The sequence below is a fragment of the Protopterus annectens genome, chromosome 5.part1 (assembly GCF_019279795.1).
Source record: "Protopterus annectens isolate FY-2018-M chromosome 5.part1, PAN1.0, whole genome shotgun sequence".
Lineage (NCBI taxonomy): Eukaryota > Metazoa > Chordata > Ceratodontiformes > Protopteridae > Protopterus > Protopterus annectens.
The window spans coordinates 721,654,899-721,680,015 of record NC_056736.1 but is presented as its reverse complement, the minus strand read 5'-3'; the positions used below and the strand labels follow the sequence as shown (position 1 = coordinate 721,680,015).

Here is a 25,117-nt window from a genome sequence, read left to right as displayed (position 1 = left end):
ACTGTTTCATTGCATGACACTGTATTTGCTATGCCATTGTAGGTGTTCAACCAGTACTTGACAGTTGGGCTGTCCTTAAGCTCTCTTTCCGACAATACTATTTCAACAACTCATGACAGTGTTCCTACTGGTATGTCTATAGAAGTTGTATCACAAGTAAGGCTCATATGGGCTATTGTGCTATCTAGTGAACTTCAACTTCACTTTATTTGCATGTTTTACATTAAGCACAACACCAACAATAAAAAGTCATAACTCAAGCAAGCAAGTCAAACATTTGCAAGAAGGTATAATCACACAAACAACACATCAAACAGTCTCTCCCTTGAAATATCAAGGAAATATCCAAGTACTCTTTCAAGTTCCAGACCCAGTTCAAGCAATTTCTGGTTAAAGAAAGCAGATGCAAACACTGTAATGTCGACATATCAACAAACTCACATACTGCCAACTGCCTATTATCTACAATCAAATGAATAAACCAATGTCAGTCCAGCTCTAGTCAGCCTTGTACAGCCATATAACCCACAGGACTGCTTTCTAAAGTCAGAATATTGGGGACAAAGGAAGAGAGGGGTAATAATAGTGATTGTTAGAGGGGCTTCAATAGTGTCAGAGAAGGGAAAAGAGCAGTAATGGCAGAATAATGTTAGTAAGGGGCTGTTGGCAAGGGAGGAGGGTTACACTGGCATATATTTATATTCCATCAAAAACTGATATTATGGAGCTAAACACATTTTGGGGAAAACTCAGCTTTTAGCAGGAAATAATATTTATAGGTGGGGTATTGAACTTGATTTGCAATAGTGAGGATGTATCAGGGGGCCTAGAATACAAAATATAACAAAAAGGGTTGATTTTTGAAGAATGTGTTAGGTATGGAAGACCTAAATTCACTAGTAGGAACTTGGACATAATTTGATCATTATTCCCCCCGAGGGTAGAATAACTCAGCTAGAGTGGGTAGAAATTGCATTTCCCAGCAACATGTACATTTAACTGAAAGCTTTGACACACATCCAGTAACTTTTTGTGATAATGCACCAATAAAACCCAAGATAAAAATGCATTGTAATGAAGTAAAATGAGTCATTGATGCTCTCCGACCTACCTGTTAAAAAAGGGAGGGATGAAGGAATGGGTAGTGCAAATTACTCAAGACTTACTAGGGAAGATAGAAATTTCTTCAGAATCAGTAGCTAGTGAATGGGATAAAATGAAAATGGAGTTTAAAAGTAAGGTAGAAGTAAAAGAGAAAGAGTTATGGGTAAGAATTAATAGGAATTATTTAGAGGGGCTGAAAAAGATTAAAGTATAGTACAATAAGGGGAATTTCACAGAATAAGGAGAGGAGCAACTGCAGAGTGCTAAAGAGGAAAAAAGGGACTATTTGGATAATGTACATGAGTTTAGAAAGATCACTGTTAAGCAACTATTTTTTTAAACCAAAAAAATATTTATTAAATTATCACATAAGACATAAACAATCTTACATTTGTATAAATGATAAACAAATCAGATGAATTTTAATTAATTTTAGTTGCAAACATTCGTATCACAGACCCTGTTGAGAGAACTGTAGTTAACATTATAAATCACTTATAATATATCCAGTCATTGTCAGTTAAGTATTACATAGCTCATTCAAATCCTGCCTTCTTTTAAACCTCGTTCCTCATCTACATATAATGTTCCCACAATTCCCTGTAGTTTGCCCTTTCCCTTTTCTAAAGATCCCAATTCCAGTTGCTTTATCTCTGATACTATATTCATTACTTCTAGTAAAGTTGGTTTAGACATTGGTTTTCATTTTCTAGTAATTGCTTTATTGGCAGTCACCATAATTAGACTCAGCAAGGCCTTACTATGTCCAGGCAATTTCGATTCTGTATTATAGCTCAAAAATATAATTTCCTTAGTTATATCAGTTTGCTTACCCAGTATCTTTGACAGAGCAGTCTGCAGGAATCCAGTCAACTCATTACACTCCCAGAAAATATGTTCCCAGTTACCTCTTTCTTTCCCATCACCTCCAACATTTGCTGTCTACCTAAGGAAAATTTCTTTGGAGTCTACTTGGGGTATAGAATACCTATGTAAGCCCTTTCAAGCAAAGATCCTAAATCTTCTGGACTTTTTTGCATATTTGGGTGATATACATATATTCCCCCATTGTCACTTTGTGAATTGCTTATCCAATCTCTTTTCCCAATCCTTTCTAAGCTTCTCTGATTGATTCTTATAGCTATCATGCAATATTTTATATGCTCTACTAGTTATTCTTTTTTTAACAACCACTTCTGTTCTAGATTCTGCTAAAACTCTACCATTTAGGATCATCCTATTTCTTTCTCTTTGCCTGTACTGTGACATCTGTCCTTGATAGGGAAGGCAATCTATAACCTGCAGTCCAAATAAATTCATGGCATCTTCCCATTCTATTATCTTTCACTTTCTAGTTATTTGTTCCCAGTACTGCTGTGACTCTTGATGCAGATAAAACATTTGACAGAGTAAGCTGGGATTTTATGAGTAGGGCAATGGAAGCATTTGCATTCCTTGATACATTAATGAGGTTAATTAGGATTATACATGAAGAAAGGGAGGCAAGATTTAAAGTGGGAGGGTTCTTCTCCAACAAGTTGTATTCGAAGAGAGGGACCAGGAAGTACTGTCCCCTTGCCCTTTGTTATTTGGATTATATTTAGATCAATTTGCAAAAAGTAAACAAATAAATAAATAAATTGCAGATGATATTATTTTATACTTGATAAATCCAGAAAAGGAAATCTTCGTGCTGTGGAACATTCTGAGACAGCTTTAAGTCTTTTTGAGATATTAAATTAATGAATATAAAACAAAGAAATAGCTGCAAATTATGTACTCACACACAGAGTTGTTCAGCAATACCCACAGTTATGGGGATGCAATAAAATGAAATGTTTAAGAGTATGGATGAGAAAGGCTTCTGTTATGGCAGCTAAGGATATGTGAGAAGAGAATAAAAAAAAGTTAATGCAAAAACGGAGAAACTGGAAACTATTGTTAATGGATATAGATAGCAAGATACAAGCAGTGATTTTTTTTTTATAACAGTAAAAATGTTAAGTCCCTTTGGTTTTATATACTGGTCAGGCAAATTTTTATCAATGAGAGGAGCAGCTGTGGACAATAGTTAATTAATTAAAAGTTGAAGGAATTAATCTGGGAAGGTAAAAGAGCAAGAGTTTTGTGGATCAAGTTGATCCTCTCAAAAGGTCAAGTTGGTTTAGGATTACCTGATTTGAAGGTATAATTTAGAGCTACAGTCCTATACATAACACAAGCAAAAGGCTATAATTCAAAGTAGAAAGGTATGATGATGAAACGGGGGGGGGGGGGGGGGTCAAGAAATAGAGAGAAAGTGGGATTTTGGATGCATATCCTTAAGGAGAATAATAACCACCCTATACAGATTATTATATTCATAGAGTTACATATAGTATTCTAACAGCTAAGCCTATACAAGAATGGAGAAAGATGATCTTGCCAATACAAGCAGGCAAATCGAAAATAGGCAAGAGGGGGCTGGAATTTACTGGAGAAAATTGGCAAAGGAACCAAGGTATTAGGAGAAAATAACTAGAGACAGAAAGGTAATAGTGTGGGATGAGGCCAAGAAGACATTTGGATTGCAGGCTAGAGACTACCTTCCCTGTCAGGGATTGATATCAGACCACAAAGAGAAAGGGATAGTGCAATTTGTAAGTGAAAGACCTGTTCTGGTAGAGTTTTTATTTGAATCTAGAAAGAAGTTGCTGTCAAAAAGGGATAATTAGTAGGGCCTACAAAATACTGCACAGCAACTATAAGAATCAATCAGTGGAGGTTAGAAGACATTTGAAAGAGAGATTGAAAAATTAATTTACAATGAAACAACGCGAGAGGGTATACATATATATGGCTCCCAATTGGTTTAGAATTTTTGCTTGGAAATATTTTCATAGTTTTTTTTTATACCTCAAACAGACTTCAAAGTATTTTTCCTCAGGCAGATAGGAAATGTTGGAGGTGTGATGGGAAGAAAGAGTTAATGGAGAACATGTTTTTTTGGGAGTGTAATGAGCTGGCAGATTTAAAAAATTCCCAGCAGAGTACCCTGTCAGAAATATAGGGAGAGGAAATGGCTGTAACTAATGATTCTTTTGAGCTGGGGTACAGGCTCTGATGCCTAGACATGGTAAGGTCTTATTACATTTAATGCTATTGGCTGCCAAAAAAAAAAACAATTACTAGAGAGTGGAAATGAAAGTCTAAGCTGACTATAGTTAAAGTATTGACTACTGTTAAAAAGATAAAAGAAATAGAAGAGGGTTCATTAGAAAAGAAAACAAGCAAATTACATAGAAATAAATAGGAATTGTGGGAACAATGCATGCATAATAAAGTTCAGGAGGAGGAGTGAGGATTAAGGGAAGGTAGGAATTGAACATTTTCTGTAATGTTGGACTGATGACAATTATAAACAAAGAAAACGTATGTGATTTATACCACCTGGCAGTGTAAAACTTGGCTCGAGATAATTGTCACTGCTGAAGTGACACCCGACCCCATGTGCAAAATGGGAAAAGGGGTTGAGGATGGATGGATGAATGGATGGATGGAGGGATGTGATTTATAATGTAGGCAAATGATGAAGATGTTAATATGGTTTGTTTATGTATATGTGCCTGTGTCTAAAGTGACAACTTAAAGGGTTTTAAAAAATATGCCACCTCAGTTAACTTATGTAAAATAAAACAAATAAATAAAACTAGATAGAATTTTAACAAGTTCATTGCAGCAGATTCTAAATTACAAATCTTAGATAGGAGAAAAAGTGAAAATTTGCTGTTTCTAGCTGCACATTTGAAAGAGAAAATCATCAATGTGGTGGGCAAGAGTTACGTGCATGTGAAATATAATAAGTTACAAGAATAAACTCACTTCAAGAGGGTACAGACTCCTCAGGACCACTGCGTATTGTAGCAAGAGTCTTGTGGGGAATACGTTATCCGATCAAGGTAAGCTTCACCATACATAAATAAATAAATAAATAAAACAATGAGTCACTACTTTATATTTGTCAGTAAGAATCTCCCAGGAGGTGAGGCAGGAGGCTGGGTGATGTATGTTGTTTCCTCTATACCTGGAACACAGCAGCTGACTGACTGACTAAATCGCACTTTTGCCTATAAAATGTATCCTTTGCCTGCCTTCCTGTGTGTGCTGTGTCTGTCCTAAGTAAACTTCCAACATTACATGTCTTTATTCTATGAAATAACAAAAATCTAATTCTGTAAAAGTGCACCTTTATTTTGTAATCAACAAGTCCAAAGCTGGCAAAGCTAGAATAGAATCAAACAGACCTGATCTCAGCAAGGTAGAGCTGCTGTTTCAGAAAGTAGAAGGAGGAATGAGAGGGTATAGAACTCAAAACCAAGTAGTCATCATTTTACTTAACTTTGCCAAAGCAAAGGTCTTTCCAACAAGCCATAAATCAAGGCAAGATAAGGAGCTAAGGAAAAAAAAGATAGTGTTATGGTGAACTAATATGACAACTTATAATGACAAAGTGGGGTGGGGAGACCCACTGGTTGAGAAAACAGGCGGTATATTTTCCCTAGGACTATTGATTGTCAAGGCAACATGTAGCATAAAAGTAGCACACCTTCATAGGAATCAGTGTGGTTTAAACAGGAAGTGCCTATTGAGTAAATGTACTGATAGGCACATGTGTCACTCTGGTCATCTGCTGGTAATTGGGCATCAAATTACAAATGGGAAGAACGAGTGACCAAGATAAGTTGGTTGGGTGGAGCAGGCTAACTGTGGCACAGAAAAAGTAGTCTTAGGAGCCTTTTCCAAAAGGCACACTTCTCTGATAGGCAAATGTGATATTCAGAGAAATGAAATGGATGATAATAAATACTGAGTGGAATTAATAAAGAAAAATATTGAAAGTTGGAAACTGTTCATATTTTGCAAAGTTTGAGCAATAAATGTTGAGTAATAAAGTCTGTAACTTACCAAGAAGTTGTAAATAAACTGGTGATATAGCACTAACTTGTAGTGTGCTTTTTTCTAGAGGGGAGTCCTAATGGACAAAAGAAGGTTCGTCGATTGTCTCATGAAATATCGTACACTCAAAAGAGTGAACAAAAAATCACAATAACTTTAGAGCAAATCTAAAATGATAGAAAACTGCCCAAACTAAAACTAATGTTTTTGCAGGGAGCACATCACCCTGCAGCCTCCGCAGCTCCTGCTAATTAAATATACCAACTCAGAGATCGCACAACAGCAGGGTGAGGGCAAATTCCTTAACCTTGTGCAAAGCAATCTCATATAAAAAGCTGCTGGCAAAACCACCATTAAAAAGAATGTTTGTTCTTATGAACATTTTTTTGCATTACTGAAAACATTTGCTGATATGAGCGCTCACTCTTGTAGTTTATAGCCAAATTACCAAATGTATATTTTTGTGCTAAGAAGTATAAAACTATCCAGTCATGGATACAACTTGGTTTATTGCACTGAGCATGCCCATTCATACATATTTATTCTGAGTAATTTTTATAGTCATATTAGTTCAAGATTTAATGAAATGTTCTTTATAAGTAAAACTCTATGGATCTAGACCACTGTACTGACTGTGCCTAGCTGTAACGATGAAATAATGAAAATGTCCAGGTTTACTCTGACCATTACTTGTTGTCTTTTAGCTTAACTAGCACTAAGCCAAAGCCAAAAGAATACAATGTCACATTGAACTGTAATACTCTGTACTTACATTCCAAATGACAGAATATTAACTCATAAGGTGTACAGAGATTCCCTAGTTTCACATCTAGTACAACACAGTGCAGGATTTTGCTATAATGCCTGTGTGTAAACATTTTCTTTTGTACAAATTATCAAAATGATGAGAACGTGAGGTAGTACAAAACTTTAAGTTCAATTAGGTGTCCTCATGAAGTGAAATGTAAGAACACCTGTGCTGATGGTCATGGTTTTTGTATTTATGTCTGTGTGTTTACCTGTATGTGCGTGTGTGTGCATGTGTGCATGTGTGTGTGCATGTCTGCGTGTGTGTGTGTGTGTGTGTGTGTGTGTGTGTGTGTGAGAGAGAGTGTGTGTATATGTGGGGGGTTCTGGCCCAGATGCTAGCTAATGTGCCAGTCCCTGAGCAGTTTTCTTGGCATTGCTAATCCTTTTAATAGGAAACTATGTGAAGCAAACCAATAATTTGGGAAAGGTTTAGAAGGATTTCTGTGACTTCTGGCAATGACAGCAGCCATCGGCACACTCCTGGTAGGCGTTCAGGTATCACCATTTTACTACTATATTTTACTTGGCAAATTAGGGCTCCATGAACTTGCTTTACTCCTGGTGTGTTATATAGCTTTTTGTACATGGCTAAACAGTATTGCTAATAGTAAGAAACCAGAATAAATATGAAGACTTCATATGTTAGGCTGTAGTTTTTCTATATTGACTGTTTGTAGTACTTCATTCCTTTTACTTTTGAAAATGTTTTCTTTTATGTGTATTTGACATGTTTGAATTCCTTACACAAGTATTTTCTTCTTTCCCCAGATATTCTTAAAAAAATGACATTTTAAATCCATTATTTCTAGTTTTCTGTGTTATTGCCTCTACTTGGACAATGCTTTCACAGTTTTGTATGACAAAAGTTAAGAACACGTACATGTTGTGTTACACATTTAGAATTCTTAATGAGCAGCAGGGATATGTGAATTGTGAATGCATTTACCAAAACGTAATTTTATGCTGCTTGTAACTGGTTTGTGTTCTGTCTCTTTCTCTAGGTTTTGGCGGTATGTCTAATTTCAGAAGGACAGCAGCTCTATCTGCACTGGAGCCACAAGGTAAGCCAAGTGTTCAGCCCAAAAGTCTTATTTTTTTCTTTTGTAAATAATGAGAATAGAAAATCTTTGTTAGTTTTCAAATTAAGTTAATTCCATGTGATTATTCATTCTCCAGAGCCCTCTTTAACAAATTGGGGCTTGTAGGATAGCTGGAGCCACACTGTGAGGCAACAGTTCTGTTACACTACTATGCCACCACCTGCTTGACCAAATTGTTTTTCCATACACACACACACACACACACACACACACACACACACACACACAAGTTATTTATTTATTTATTCTTGTTTATCAGGGTGTTTACTCATAGTGGGTTCAGTCACAGCATGGGTAAACCAGTCTCTACAGTTTAGAGTAAACATATAGTCAAAGTTAATATTAAAGAGATTTGAATACATTTGTATGAAACTTACACAGTATGTATAAAACAGTTAGCCATACTTTAGACATGTTGAATGAGAAACGGGGACAGCCCAACAGGCCTGAAGGTTGGGAGAATAGTGGAGGAGGGACAGGTGAGTGAGGGATAGGGAGACATTTTTGGAATACAAAGGTGAGTGAGATGGGTGTTTTTAGCAGCACGGTATCTGTTTTCAGGTGAAGATGATTTATTAAATGATATGAACACTTGAGCTGATGGTAGAGTTTATTGTTGGTGGTGTAGACCTGAAGTTTAAAATTAAGAAAGTGGGTATTTTCTAGTAATGCTTACAAGTACAGGTAGGAATTCACTTTAATGAGAAGGGTGCCAAGAGGGTGAGTGGAGGATAGAGAGACAGAGAGAGCACAGTTCTTGCAATGCCTTTGTGATGTTCCAAAGAAAATTAATGTAGTTTTGCTTTATTTTCCACTTAGTTTGTTTCTGGCAAAACAAATGCAAATGTTTTGCAAGTCTTTTTAGATGATACTTAGAAGGTTTATAAGGTTAGCTGAAACTCCAAGAAGTAGGCCCATTATCAGGTTAAGGAGCTAAGTTTACATGGTGTAGGTCAGACAGAAGATAATAAATAGGATTCACAAACTGAGGTACTCAGGAAAAACACAACGTAGGAGAAGAGAGAATGATGCTGAAACAAACTTACAAAGGTCTGTGATAAAGGTAGTTTGAGAATTATCTCACTGTATCAGAGGGAAAAAAATGCATTTGTATTATATTTAGCTAGAAGGAACTGACCAACGGAATAATGTTTTTCAGGACAATGAAAACAGCACTTATAAGAATGTTTTTATCCATGTCTGAATATTCTGCCAGTTGATTGAAATAATGCAGTAGTATTAAAATAAATGTGAAAACTTGTTGCTTGTGTATTACAATATGACCATTCTTTAAAAGTTGAATTTTATATAGTAATTTTTCAGAAATTATTGCCAGATGGACAGCTGGACACCACAAAAGTGTTTGGGGATTGCTGAGTTACGTATTTTAGGAAGACCAATAGTAACTGCCCACTTCCATCATTCTGGCATAATTCCTGTAGAAACAGAGAGACATAAAATGATTGGAGGATGTAAATGTAACTTCTTTAAGGAATCTGTGGTAAAGAGAGCAAAAAGAAATGGAAGTTGTGGGATTTCTGTTGGAAGTAGGTGTAAAAAATGGTTAAGAAAGGATTAATGTGAAATGAAAGATAGTAAGGGTCCATAGGTATAAAAGCTGCCTAGGAAGTAATCGACTGTGGTGTTGTACTTAGATGGGCAAAAAGTCCTTATACATTTTAACGGACTGCTCAAGAGAAAGTGAGTTATTACCTTAACCCAGAAGAGGAGGACATATGCTTTGTTTAATTTGTCATAGGAAGTTTTTGATTTCATGTCAGGAGGGTTTTGGATTGTTTAATAGAGCCTGTTGCTGGGCTATACAGTATATTGACTTGGCTGTTGTTGTTTGTGTTCTAAGGTTCATGAACAGAATGAGGCAGATAGGGCTTAGGGTGGATTACCGAATGTATCAAACTTTGTTAAATTGGTGTTCACATGTTTGCAGATTAGTACTAGGCTTACTGCCCTTGTGGGCCATTTTAAGCCTAGCCAGTTATCCCATATGAAAACCAAACTCTGCACCTTGTGTCTGTAAGATAAACAATTTAGCCATTATGCCAACCTCCCTATTTAATTTTAGACCTGGAGTAAGTGAAGGGTAGTGACATTTCAGTATTCTTTAGATGTATGAATAAGCAGACTGATTTGTGTATAAGAACTTAAGAAGAGAAGAACTAAAGGACACTTGGAGTCAAATATATAATGCAATGGGGAATGTAGTGTGCATGTGTGTGTGTGTGTGTGTGTGTGTGTGTGTGTGTGTGTGTCTGTGTGTGTGTATATATGCATGTGCGCACGCATGTGTGCATGTGTATGCATGTGTATACATGTGGGTGTATATGTGAGAGGTGGAGAGGGGATAGCCAAGAAAAAACAGTATGTATATGCCTGTATATGAGGGTATATTTATACTAGATGTAATTTAGAGTGAAAGAAAGAAACAGAAACTAGGTGCTGTAAAAGAAAGTTTAGTTAGCAGAGGAGGAGGAAATAATAAAGTTAGTGAAAATGAAGGATTAATGTGATTTGTGTGAAGGCACCAGCACAAATACTGTAAAGATAGAGTAAATAAAAGAATAGAGCAGAAATTATTTGGTACTAGAAGTTTTTTTGATCTAGACAAAAGTAGTAAATTAGTAGATTATTAAGGTTCCCACCTTAGACTGAAGTTTCAATGGGATGTTTATGCTGAGAGTTTGATGAGAGTGACATTAGAGATAGTTTGCTGAAGAAGAGGAGAGAATGTCAACCGTGACTGAGCTTTCACATATTTTCAGAGATTAATTGAGGACTTGATGCTTACTAAGAGGGGAAAATGCATTCAGGAACTGGAGTTTTGTAATGCTACAACCTGAAGAGACTCAGAAAGCAATGTGATACATACAGAGCTGAAAGGGTGAAAATTTTGGTTGTTTGCCACGAAGAAAAAGTAGTGCATGATAAATAAAAGTAAGAGAAAGGTAGTGGAAGAGTACTGTGGAGATGCAGGAGTAGTATAAGTGTTTTTTTTTTTTTTGCTGCCATTAAAAAAGATCCAAACAAAACTGAGATGGAGTAGAGAAGGGGAATAAGTTATAACAGTAGTTCCTCCACGGCTGTTGTCAGAAGAGACTAAAAGAAGTAAAATGTCTTGCTTTTGACAGAGGTGGTAGTAGCACAATAATGTTTAGATTGCTGTAGTAGGTGCTAAGGTATACATGTGTTTGGAGTACAAGAAGGAACTTGAATGGAAGAAAACGACAAGAGGACAGGAGTTTAGAGTGAGAGGACAGGGGTGAGGGTAATACAGAGTTAGGACTAGGTGACTTAGTAGAGGCTGAGAAGGTCAAGGGGGCACAGGGGCATAAAGCTCTGAATACTACTCAGGCAACCTGATTTCAGGTAACATCTCAAGTGCCTAAATGAACTGGGGGGGGGGAGTATGGGAGTGAGTGCCCATTGTTGGCTTACTTATCTGGGGTGTGGGAGGATATAGCTCTGGCTTGTCACGTGGGTGACACTTCTTCTGAGCAGTTGGTGTTCCACCTGTGAAGTACAAGCCTGTGAGCATGAACTGCTATAGTGCATATGCATATTATTGTTTATGTTTATTGACCTGGGCTGGACGGCGCAGTGGTGCAGCGATAGCGTTGTCATCTCACAGCAAAAGTCTCCATTTCGATTCTCAGCTGGGGTACCTTCTGTGTGGAGTCTGCATGTCCTCCCTGCATTCATGTGGGTTTCCTCTAGGTGCTCCAGTTTCCTCCCACGTTACAAAGACATGCATCTGGAGCCCTTCTCCCCGGGCCTCCGCTGAAAATTGGCTTCGTTCCAAGTCAGAATTTCCCGGTTAACAAATGTTAAATAAATAAATAAAAATAAATAAATAAATAAATAAATTGACATCTGTTGACTGGGAAAGTCCACTGGGTCAGAAACCCATTTTCAGTGGAGGCCCAGGGAGAAAAGCTCCATAAGAATTACAAAGTTGACAACTTTAACATAAGTTTAACAAATGTTACGCATATAAGAGGCAAACATAGTACAAATCAGCACAGCACAGACTTTACATTAGTATGCATTAGGAGTCATTAAGTACAGACAGAATAAAAATTACATGTAGAACAGTATGGACATTCAAACAGTACCATCTGTAGTGTGAGTAAAGAAAAATATTGCATCGTTAGGTCTAAAAAAGATTGTAGGATTGGTTATTGTATGTTGCACAATCCTAATATTTAGTTAATGGGCTGCCTTAAGGTGGTTGGTTTGTGTGGCAGTTGCTGGACGGTTTATTTAGGTACTGTGATTTTACTGCTTTCTTAATGGTTTTTGTGTGGTCAGTCTGAGTTATTTGGACCGGTACATTATTCCATAATTTGGCAATGCTATGGGAGTGCAAACATTGTTTTGCTTTTTTGTTGGGTTTTGTTATGGTTAACAGCTGTTTGCAAGAGGATCTTAGTGTTTGGGTAGGAGCATATATTTGTAGGAATTGAGTTGAGTGCTGGGTAGTCATTGGGTCTGAAGATTAGTTATTGGGCTAAGGTTAGTTGGGTATAGTGGAGATGGTAAGAAAACTCTAGCCAGTTCAGTTCAGTAATAGCTTAGCAATGATGTGAAGGGTAAGGTTTTCTGGAGGCAAATTTGGCTATTTTACAATAGCAGGATTGAAGTTTATTACTAAGGATTGAGTGAAGGTTAGTAAAAATAGCACTACCACATAGCAGGGAGGGGATGAGTAATGTACTGGCAAGTTTTGTTTTGGTGTAGTTATGCAGGTAAAGTCTGGGGCAATATAGTTTGCCTAATTTAAGGTGTGTTTTCTCTATTGCATTGAGAATATGTGGTTCATATATGAGTTTGTCATCTATTGTTATGTCTAGCAGGTTGGCTGTTTTCACTATTTCGATTTCTGTACCATTGTTAGCAAGGATTTTAAAGTCAGTGTTTAGTGATTTTGTAGAGAAAAGTAAACTTTTAGGTTTTTGGGGGTTTAACATAAGTTGTGCACTAATAAGCCATGATTCGATAGAAGTAAAGGCCTTTTGTGTAACTGTGAGGGGATCTGAGAAATTGTTGGAGGTGGATATTAGCATAGAATCATTGGCATATTGGATGAGGTTTTGGATGTGGGGGGCTTTGTGAAGATCATTGATGAAAGTATTAAACAGTAGCAGTCCTAAAATGGATCCTTGTGGGACCCCTATGTTGTTAGCTTGATAATCAGATTGTGCATTATGCCACCTTACTGATTGTTCCCTGTTGTTTAGGTAAGAGGTAAACCATTCAAGGGATTTTGGGGAGTATCCTAATTTCAATAGCTGATTAGTAGCTTATTATTTGATACTGTGTTGAAAGCCTTCGATAGATCCAGTAAGATTACTGAGGTAGGCTGACCAGCATCTATGGCTTTGTTAACAGTGTCAGAGAAAGAGAGCGGGGTAGTGATGGTGCTATGCACTTGACGGAATCCATGTTGGGTAGGGGATAGAAGACCATTATCAGAGAAGTGTTTACGTATTTGTGTGTGAACACATTTTTCTAAGATTTTTGATAGCGGAGAAAGTATAGAGATAAGGCGATAGTTAGAGAGGTCATGGGAGTTTCCACCTTTGTGTAGAGTAGTAATAATGGATTTTTTCCATAAATGGGGTCATAGGATTCTGAGATAGGGGAGATTTATAAGAATGCTAATTGGATATGCAATTGCACTAGCTGCTAGCTGTAGATATTCTGGGAGAAGATTATCTGCAGAAAGTGAGCAAGGTTTGAGTTTGTTTAAGAGCTTCAAGATCAGAGAGGTGGACACAGATTGGACTGTAAAGGAATAGGCTGATGGAGTATTAGTGGCATTGTCTACAGGGGGTGTTGTTATTGACAAGTAATGAGTTAGTAGTATATTGGTGGTTTGAGTTAGGGTCAGGTGGGGAGTCTTCGAGTAGCTTTTGAATGGTGGAGATGAAATGGGGGTTAAAGTCATGGGAGATTTGTTGTGGAGTTTTTTCAGATGCAGGGGGTGGGTTTTGTAAGGTGCCTGGGTTGAGAAGAGCGGAGACAGAACTCCAGAACTTTTTTGGATTGTTATATGAAGTAGATAGTTTAGAGGAAAAGTAATTATTTTTATCCTGTATCACTAATGTTTTGGCTTTGTTACAGAGTTGTTTGTAGTTGAGTTCATTCTGTTTTATTCTATCTTTCAACCACACTTTCCAGGATTTGTCTCTAAGAAAGAGAGTTTGTTTAGTTTGTTTGTTTGTTTAGTTTGTTTGTTAACCAGGGGCCATGATTAATTTTTGTCCTCTTAGTACGTGTTGGCGCTAAACTGTTGAGAGTATCTAAAAAGAGTTTGTTGAAGTAGTCAACAGCCTCGTCTAAGGGGAGGGTTTTTAGTGGGTTCCAGTTTGGGGCTTTTAAAATGCGTATAAGTCTGTTTTGGTTGAAGTGGGCAAGATTCCTGGAGGTTCTATAAGAATGTGCTTTGATTGTTTGAGGGTGAGTCCTATAGGTATATACTGGGAGGTGGTCACTTAGAGTGTTTGGTAAGGTGCCTGAGTTTGTGTAAATTTCAGGGTGGGATACTAGCATACAGTCTAAGGCTGATTCAGATACTGTTGATAGACTATGGGTAGGAGTACTGATAAGTTGTGTGAAGCTATGCAAGTTTATACTATTTGCTGGAGAGAGGGAGATTAGGTTTAACCAATTAACATTGGTGTCTACTAGGATTATAGTTTCATGTGAGATATTCTGATTTAGCCAGGATAGAAAGTCTTCTAGTATGGGAATATTTTGGCCTGGGGAAATGCAGACTACTGCAATACATAGATATTTGCTTTTATTTATATGAAGGGAAGTGAGTAAGAGTTCTAGCTTTCTGAAAGTGGGGATTTGTTTTGGATGGGTTGTCATTTGTAGCGAGTTTTGATAGATTAATGCTACACCACCACCCTTTTTATGGAGTCTATCGGAATGAATAATGTTATATCCTGGATAGGGAGAATCTCAGTATCAGCAATATATGGTTTTAGCCATGTCTCAGTTACTGCAACAATGTTTGGTATTTGGATAGTTAGCCAGAGCATGAAATTCAGTAATTTTATTACAAATACTATGTGTGTTTATTGTTATTAGGTGAAGCTGTTGGTCTTCTGGATTTGTGGTGGATGTAGGATAGATTGGACTAGGATTTGGATGGATATCTCCACATCATGTTAGTGAGTGGAGAAGGGGAATAAATGTGTGAGTTTGCTGTCTCTGTGAGATGGGTTTATGGAGTAGTAACAGACATGATTTAAATTTGGGGATGGGAAGTAGTAGTTTTAGTCTGGCTATAGTAATGATACAAGATACAAGTAGAGAGGGAGAGATGTTTGAGTAACTAAGTTTGTTAAGATTTAAAGGAAGGATTTGTGTGCAAGAGGTAGATGGTGAGGGAAATATGGTGGCATTGTGGAGGTAGCTTGTATTAATAGGAGTAGAAGTATAATATGGGTCATAATGGAAATAATGCAGGGTGTGTAGTGGGGTGTATTGATTGGGGAAGCCATAATGAAAGAGATAAGTGTGTAGGTATAGAAGATTGGGGTGGCTATTTTAGGTCTGCTAAATGTGGAGGGTATTTATTGGCTGATTAATGAATAGGAGGGCCAAGGAGAGAATAAATGTAATGAAAGTGGGGGTGGGTGGGAATGGGGGTAGGGTAGAGAAGCGAAGTGAGCCAGAGCGTAGTGGAGGGTGAACAGACTGGGGATGAGCTGGACCTCTAAATCTGTAAAGCAACCATTTAAGCTACATAAAATATACCTCCAGGTTCTAGTAAAGTGCAGGTAAAAAAGGCAGAAATACTTCACATAACACACACTTTCTGTTTTGTGCAGAGATTGAGCTATTTGTCTATAACAGCAAGTCCGTGAGTCAGAGTTTGTAAAATAATGTAGTAAAAAAGAGATAGACTAGCTGATAGAGAATATATGGCTATATAATAGGGAGAACTACTAAGCAACAAGGTAGGGGTAAGAAGAGATATTAACAGGCCAGGCAATATGGGAAAATGTGGCAACAGAGCAGTGCAGTAACACTACAAGTAAGAATAGCATGTAATTACAGAGTATAAGGGGAAGCACAGTCATTAAAGTAGGGAAGACTTATTTTGAGAAAGAGAGGTATAGAGAGGTTACTTTGCAGTGAGCTTCCTGGTGTGGCAAAGACTATTTATATAATAAAAAGTATAAAGAGCTGAACATACAGTGATTACTAACAAACTTGTTGTTTCAGTTGTAGAGGGTCACCCAAAATGCTGCAAGAAAGCTTGGTCGCTGTAAATGCAGTTCTATTGCCGAGGGTGCAACTTGGGTGGGATATTGGTTGTTATGCCCTCTAGGTGCAAGGCATAAGTGATTATTACCAAACTTGTTTCAGTTGTAGAGGTCACCCAAAATGCTGCAAGGAAGCTGGTTACTGTAATTGCAGTTGTACTGCTGAAGATGAATCTTGGGCGGGATAGTGGTTGTTATGTCCTCTAGGTGCAAGGAGTACGGGGAGACACACTGTAGAGGAAACAGTCCATGCAAAATTGTCACTCTCTTAACTTTTAATAGAATTTACAGTTGTATTTAAATTTCTGTGGTGTCTAGCCACCCCCCCCAATATTTGAGGATTTGCTTGTTAGTGTAGGGTTGTTCAGAAGCATAAGTCACAAAATTGGTATTACTGCACGAAAACTATATCAAAACCAGCACTGTTCACGCCAAAATCCTTTATTGCAAAGCTTTCAGGTCTACACCCTTCATCAGTACATGTATAAATCAATTTTATCACTGTTTAAAAAGGGGAGTATTATCAAATCACATTCTTCAGCCAGCCTATCATCCTAACCAACATACAAATCTTAAAAAAATATATACAATTTAATTCTAAAACTATCTAAAAGTCATACACATTAGTCTAACACTTAAAATGTGACATTTAAACATTGTGGAATAGCATAAAATCAATTTAAAAAACATTTTAAGAAATCATTAAATTCTCTCACCTTGTCTTTTTACTAAGACCGGTTTTAAACTGACCGCATTATTAAGACCAGGGTTCACATCAGCTTGAAGCCTAACAATCCATTCATATTCCCTTAATTCTAAAGTGTTGTTTATATCACCCTTCCTTACTCCCATCTCTACATTGCACATAACCCTAAATTTAAACCTATGTCCTTCACCATTATCTATAATGTGTTTGCTTAATGCATTCGTTGGAACTTTTCTTCTTATCTCAGACTTATGTTCTATTATTCTTTCCCTCAACTTCCTAGTGGTCTTACCTACATAAAATGATGTACATGCCACGCATGTAGCTAGGTATACCACCTGGGTTGCATTACAACTTGTCAGGGCTTTTAGGGTATATATGCTTCTTTAAGAACTGGATGTTTATAGATGTCACCTCCCTCATATAAATCTTTAAAACATGTACAATTGTAACACTTCCTTGTACCCACCTCTCTGTGCACCTGTATTGTTTCTTCTTTAAAGTCTTTCTAACAAAGTTTCTGCTTTAAAGTTTCTGAATTCCTGTAAGCGTACTGTGGTTTCTCACCTACTATTAACTTTATTTCAGGCATTGCCATCAAAATAGGACAATTTCTTTCCACTATGCTTCGTATACTACTTGTGTTGAGATTGAATGTAGTAAGATATCTCACTATTTTCTCTTTACATTTTGGTTTATCACTAAATTCTACCTCACCATTAGAAACTGGTTTATACTTATCGGCTCTACCTTATGTCACCTCATCATAAATACTATCTATAACATGATCCGGGTAACCATTCCTCTGAAATTCCTGCATCATTTCCATAGCTTGCTCCTTAAAACTATCATCCACTGTATTCAATTTACTAGTTCTTATCAATTGTGCTTTCAATACACCTTTAAACGTATGCAGTGCATGCATACTATCTCTGTTAATGTACCTAGAGGCATCTACCTCTTTCTTATAAATTGTAGACTCCAGCTTATTCCCATTTTTATACAAACACACATCTAGGAACTCTATTTTTTGACTTGATGCTACCATTTTAAACTTCAGAAAACCCGTGGATTCATTAAGATATGTTACAAAGTTTTCTAATTGTAACAGGGAATCACTCCAAACCAAAAAAACAGTCGTCCACGAACCTCCTATAAAATTTAACATTGGCTTTCATACCATTTGCATCATCGAGTATAGAATACTTCTTCCATTCATAAAGCACCAAATTTGCATAAGTATTAGCTACAGGAGTGCCCATCGCAACTCCTGTTAATTGTAGATAAGGCACTCTATCAAAAATAAAAACATTATTAGTTAACACTACTTCAAGCATGGTGCATATATTCTCAATTTCCCTGCTATACATTTTAACCTCACCATTCAAAAAATCATGAATAGCATTTAATCCATATTCATTAGGAATCACTGTGAACAGTGATGTGATGTCTAATGTCACCAGGATGTGACTCTCTCCTAAATTATTCAAATGCCAATTATGGAGGTCTCGCAGAAAATTGTTAGTATCCTTCAATACTGTAGTACATCTATCCAAATATTTCCCCAGAACTATCTGCAAATATTTGGAAATAGGCTGGGTCACCCAACCACCACCTGAGACTATGGGTCGCAGCGGTGGATTCACCAGATTTTTATGTATCTTAGGGATGCCGTAGATCTGTGGTATTCTAGGGCAGGGCACACTTAAATAATTAAATAAGTCTACTGTTATATCATTATTAAGTTGTAACTCATAGATAGTCATATTCACATTTACAATGTACCTATTAACATCAACAAAGGTAATTTCTTTAAAGGTTAGTGTATCATTCAGTATACTTTTGAAATTCATCATATAGGTTTCCCTATCCATAATTACGACTGCTCCCCCTTTATCAGCTTGTTTTATCACTATCTTGTTGTTATCTTGTAGTTCTCTCAATGCTGTATACTCAAAAAATGTTAAGTTATACATCTTCTTCTTATTCATTTTCCTATAATAAGCCCTTAACTCATTCTCAACAATATTAGAGAAGGCGATCAGTACTGGACATAACAATGGTGAAAACACACTTAACTTTTTACAGACAGACGACTGCATACAAGTTTCCTTAAAAATCATCTTCAAGCCGACATTTCTAACAAACAGCTTCAAGTCCATTACTGCCTGTACAATATTATCATTTGCATTAGGGATAAATTTCAAACCCTTGCTTAAAAGGTTTATTTGCGCTTCAGTTAGTAATGAAAGCGAAAGGTTAACAGTACCTTTTAACATTTGAAAGAGTGCCGGGTTACCTTGCTGTTTGCTACCGGGCTGCTGTTCTTCCTCTTGATCCCTGCATTCAATTGTTGAGTCTGCTGTTGTATTGGTGCAGCCTTCAATGTAGAATTTTGTTGCACTGATATTTTCTCTGGCTGCTTCAATTGAAAAGGGGAAAAAGAAGTGATTTCCCTTTGTACACTTTTCTCTCTGATGTTATGTGGACTAAACAGGATATTCAGTTCCTTTACTTTCGAACATTCGGCGCTATCGACTACAGCGCTTCCATGATGCTCTGTAGTAACCGGCACCTCATTAATTGGGTCTTTAGTAGGCTGCCCTTGCTGCTGATTGGACTATTCCATATTTGTAGTACTAAGAGCTTGCTTCTGGCTGTTCTGCCCGGTCAAAGAATTCAAAGTTAATTGCTGTATCTCAAATGTATCTAGTTGATCAATCGATCCCATTCCTCTACCTTTAGATGGCAACATTCTTTCTTTGGACAAAGAAAAGTGATTATCAGTTCTCGGCCAAGAGAAAATATGTCCGTTTTTAAAGTCATTTACATCCCTTTGAATCTTATTTTTCTTTTTGTGTTGTAAACGCATATCTAATGCATAAAGCTGATCCAACGCAGTCTTATATAGCTCAGAAAAATCAACATAGCACGGCATATTCAATATACTGTTTTCTAAAGTGTCTATTTCTACTAGCAATTTATTCTCAATGGGCTCAAAAAAAGTATTCATGAGCCTCATATAATCTGTGCTCAATTTAAGGTTCAATTGCTGCCATTGCATGAGAAGTTCATTATAGGTATTTGCATATGAAGGCATTTTTAGAATTCTCAGCCCTCGTGGTACTATGCCCAACTCCAAATAAGCTTGAAAGCTTAACCGTTGCCATTGGAGTTGCTTGTAAGTTTGTACTTTCTTCTCTAAAGATGTCAGCTTTTCTTTAAACTCCTCCACTGTCTGGTCAACGGTTACCAACACAGGAGGTGCATTAAATACCATTTTTGACAGTGGATTTTCTTGTAGTCGCAGCAACCTTTTCACAGAACCATTCAGTTCTCTCTGCATACTCTCCGAAGCGTTTAACAAACTCATAGCTGGCTGAAACTCTCCCTTGTTTTGACGCTGGCAGTGATAACCAAACTCAAAAACAAAAGTCACAAAATTGGTATTACTGCACGAAAACTATATTCGAAACCAGCACTGTTCACGCCAAAATCCTTTATTGCAAAGCTTTCGGGTCTACACCCTTCATCAGTACATATATAAATCAATTTTATCACTGTTTAAAAAGGGGAGTATTATCAAATCACATGCTTCAGCCAGCCTATCATCCTAACCAACATAGAAATCTTAAAAAAATATATACAATTTAATTCTAAAACTATCTAAAAGTCATACACATTAGTCTAACACTTAAAATGTGCCATTTAAACATTGTGGAATAACATAAAATCAATTTAAAAAACATTTTAAGAAATCATTAAATTCTCTCACCTTGTCTTTTTACTAAGACCGGTTTTAAACTGACCGCATTATTAAGACCAGGGTTCACATCAGCTTATATTGACTTATATATGTACTGATGAAGGGTGTAGACCCGAAAGCTTTGCAATAAAGGATTTTGGCGTGAACAGTGCTGTTCAGAAGCATGACAGTCCACCCCATGCACACTCCCCACCAAATCACACTCACAGACATACTTGTCCATGCACACTTACAAACCAAACACACACACACACACACACACACACACACACACACACACACACACACACACACACACACACACACACACACTGCCTTACTTATCCCTACGTAAACCTCCCCTCCCCTGCTGTGACCACCCAGGCAGACATACAGTCAAATAGAGAGACACACACTCACCTCAGGACACATTCCTTTCCATATACTCATACATACAGCTGCACACATGGACACACTCACAACCTCCCCACCACTACCTGGACACTAAACTTCCTGGTACTTACCTTTAACGTGATTTCACCCATTGAAAGAAGTGGGTGAACTTGAACTTTTGGCCAAGTTAATTAACTCACCTAACTGAGCTACCTTACGCAGTCGAGCAGTGCTCTGAAAGTACTTGGCTTTATAAATGCCTTACCACAGATATTTCCAGAGGAGAGTGCATAATGGATTAGCATAAGCCAATTCCGGAGAATGTCTCATTACCGTATAGCTCCGCCATAGAGATGGCCCAACATGGTGATCCTACAGATTATATAGTATCACTGTGGGTATGTTTCTAAATCAGAAAGGGACACTGCCAATGTTAGCAGTCCATGTTAGGGCTTACTAATGGCAGTAGCCATTCTGAGTCCAGCCCTACGTGCTCACTAGAAATGTATAGACATTACTATTGGGAGAGCCACATACTCAGTCTATAGGTTCATAGGTTCATAGGTTCGTACTAGGCTATCTGCCCTAGGGCATTTATAAGCCTAGCCAGAGTGTGTGTGGCTTTCACCACCCCTTAGGATGAGAATACTATGCCCTTTTAGGGTTTAGTTTACTGTGCCTCTGTCTAGTAGTGACACAGAGATGACCCCCGGGGTAAACCTACGATCTCCCATCCACTCGTCGAGATTTCTCTTGAATAGAGTCAGTGAGGGGCTCTGCCTAACATGGACTGGGATTCTGTTCCAGAGTGTAGGGAGCCTCTGGGTTATGAATCTGTCCCTCCAGCACGTCCTATTTATTTCTGTGTTGAGGTTTAAGTCTCTTGTTCTCGTGGCTCTGATGGATTTGGATTTTCTGAGGTGGAGCATGTCCATTAATTCCGGATTGGACATGGCCTTGTACGTCAGGCACAGATCACCTCTGAGTAGGCGGTATGCGACTGAATAGAGCTGGAGTTTTTTCAGTCGGGCAGCATATGACATATGTTTAAGACCCTTTATCCTCTTGGTGAGGAACTTTTGGGGTCTTTCCAACTGCTGCAGGTGTCGGGTGAGATACATCCCAAATGGGGCATTTTACTCAATCATTGGCCTGATGAGAGAAGAGTACAGGGGCACAATGACCTCTCTTGATCTAGATGTGAAACCCTTCATGATAAGGTGGGCAATATAGAAGGTCTTCCTAACCACTTTGGCAATGTGAGTGTCAAATTAGAGGTTACTGTCAACCTGGGTCCCTAGGTCCCTGATTACCACCTATGTGGTAATTTGTTGGTACCTTGTTTTTCCCAAAGGGTATGACTATACATTTTTTGGTGTTCAGTTTAAGGCCATGGCTCTGGCACCAATTATCCATTTCTATGAGGCCTCTCTGAAGGATGTTTGTGTCCGCTGGAGTATCAGTTATGGCGCCCAGTTTGCAGTCATCTGCGAACTTTGTCAGCCACAATCCTCCTATGTTTGCCTGTACCTCGGAAAAATAAATGCCGAACAAGAGGGGTCCCAGGACTGAGCCCTGTGGGACACCGCTTGTGACTGGCTTAGAGTCTGACATAGCTCCAGCAACTCTGACCCTGTGGGTTCTTTCCTTGAGCCAGTTTGCAACCCATCTTGTGACATATGGGTTTACATTTAAGCTGGTGAGTTTGTCTATGATGCCCGAGTGGGGTATTGTGTCAAAGGCTTTTGCAAGGTCAAGGTAGGCTGTGTGAACTGCCTTACCCTCATCAATGGCCTTAGTGACTGTTTCAAAAAAGTCGACCAAGTTCAAAAGGCAGGATCTGCCCTTGACAAAGCCAAATTGGGTAGGATCCAATGTCTGTAGGTCCCCAATGTCTTTGTTTATGAGTTCCATAATGATCCTCTCCATAGCTTTGCAGACCAGGCTCGTCAAGCTTATGGGGCGGTAATTTCCAGGGTCCGTAGAAGCACCGCCTTTGTGAAGTGGGACCACTGTTGCCGTCGCCACTCTTTGGGTACGTATCCTGTAGTAAGGCTAAGATTAAACAGCAGCCTTATGTGTGGGTTTAGTTCCTCTTGGTGTTCATGTAGCACACAGCCCGGGACACCATCCGGTCCCATTGATGCTGTGTTTTTAGCTTTAGAGAGGGCGGCTCTCACCTGGGCATCTGAGATGTTTGGGAGGCTACACTCTGCTGGGATAGTTATTTCTCCTTTTGGGGGGGAGGAGAAATTTGCACTGAACCTGTCTGCCAGAATGTTGGCAATGTCAGTGGGTTCAGTGTATTTTGTGTCATTTTGGACTAACTCTGAGCATATCTGGGAGTTTCCACCCAGGTTTCTAACATAGCTAAAGAAGGCCTTGTGATTGTCTTTTGTGTCTTTTGCGATTTTTCTCTCAAATTTGGCCTTGGATGATTTTATGAGTGATTGTAGTTTTTTGCTAGTACTGATCAGAGATGCCTTCCCTTTTAGGGATTTTGCTCTGTCATGTAGTAGCTTCCTCCTTCTGTTGTAAAGTTTGTTTATGGCTGGGGTCCACCAGACCGGGCGCCTGCCTTTGGGGGACTGGGTCTTGGTTTTATTTGGGATTGCATGATCCATGCATTCTTGAAGGTGCCCATAGAAGGCATTTGCAAAGGATTCAGCAGTGTGGGTTGTGGTTTCCACTGGCCCAGGGGCCTTGAAGGATACCACTTCAGTCTTAAGAAGTGTGAAGTTTGCTTTTGAGAAGTTCTTCACTGTGGTCTTTGTGCAGGGGTGGGGGCGGGATGTGGATTTCCAGTGAGATTAATTTATGGTCTGATCTTACCAAAGAGGGATATACTTCCGGTGTGGAGCATTTTGTCCCCATGTTTGTGATGATCAGGTCTAGTATATTGTCTCCTCTTGTGGGAATGGTGACTAGTTGTTCCATTGCATTTGAGTTTATGAATTCTAGGAACCTTTGGGCTAGGGTGTTGGGGCTTGAGTAATGTTCCCAGTCTATGTTTGGGTAGTTGAAGTCTCCCACAATGATGGTATTTGGAGAGACATTCATACTGTCCAGTGTCTTCAGGAAGGCTGTGTGGGGTTCCTGAGTTTGAGAGGGTGGTCTGTAGCATGCTACAAACTGTAAGGCAGTTTTGCCTATGGTTAGTTGCACCTGGATAGTCTCCGATCCTTCGTGCGTTGCCACTAATCTGGAGGTGTGGGTATTTTTGATGAAAATGGATACTCCCCCTCCTTTTGTGGTTCGGTCCAAGTTTTGGGGCCGGAAAGCATGATATGAGGTAAAACCTGATAATGCTGGGGTGCTCTCAGGAGCCTTGAACCAGGTTTCAGTCACTGCACAGACATCGATGTTCTCCATACTGAGGAGGGCTTCGAAGGCGTGCATCTTGAGGTTTATACTTCTGGCATTGAGCAGCATTACCCTTAGTTTTTTTCCACTTGTGTTTTCTAGGGAGGTAGGTTTGTCATTTGAGCCTTGCCTAAAAAAGGCACTATGGGGGTGGCAAGAGCCTTGGCCAATATCCGGAAGCCCAGGGGTGACAGGTGCAAGCCATCCCTTGTGAAGCAGCGTGGCTTGTCAAGCATGTCATCCCAAGCAGACAGACATTGGATCCCCTTAGAATGACACCAGTAATTAAGCCAATTGTTAAAACTGATCATTTTGTCTATAGACTATTTAGGTTATAAGGTTTTTAACCTATGAGATGATCTTAAGAAATGAGAAACATTTAGTATGGAAATGGTTATTTTTTTATTTATTAAGTATATAACAGAGGGTAGCTTGATATCACAGACCTTGTGCACATAGCAATGAATTTGTAACGCAGACTGAAAAATAAATACAAGGAACAGGAAGGAGTGGGAAAGGAAATATGGAAGTAATTTCTACAAAGCAGAAAGAATGAAATATTTTGATAAATTGTATTTGTATTTTTATGATTTTCTTTGGAAGTAGTCTAAAGTTTCTACTGGATAGTTTCCTTCCTGCTTTACTGGATTGCAGAATTTAT

At 38.4% G+C, this 25,117-nt stretch overlaps 1 protein-coding gene across 1 annotated transcript in view; it reads left to right on the top strand.

Annotated features, from left to right (window-relative positions):
• Positions 1-25,117, top strand: part of GDPD4 (glycerophosphodiester phosphodiesterase domain containing 4) — a 1,130,252-nt gene that overhangs the window by 618,529 nt on the left and 486,606 nt on the right. Inside the window, exon 5 of the mRNA XM_044073350.1 lies at positions 7,851-7,910. Within this exon, the coding sequence (XP_043929285.1) occupies positions 7,851-7,910 (60 nt within the window). The remainder of the gene's footprint in view (positions 1-7,850; positions 7,911-25,117) is intronic.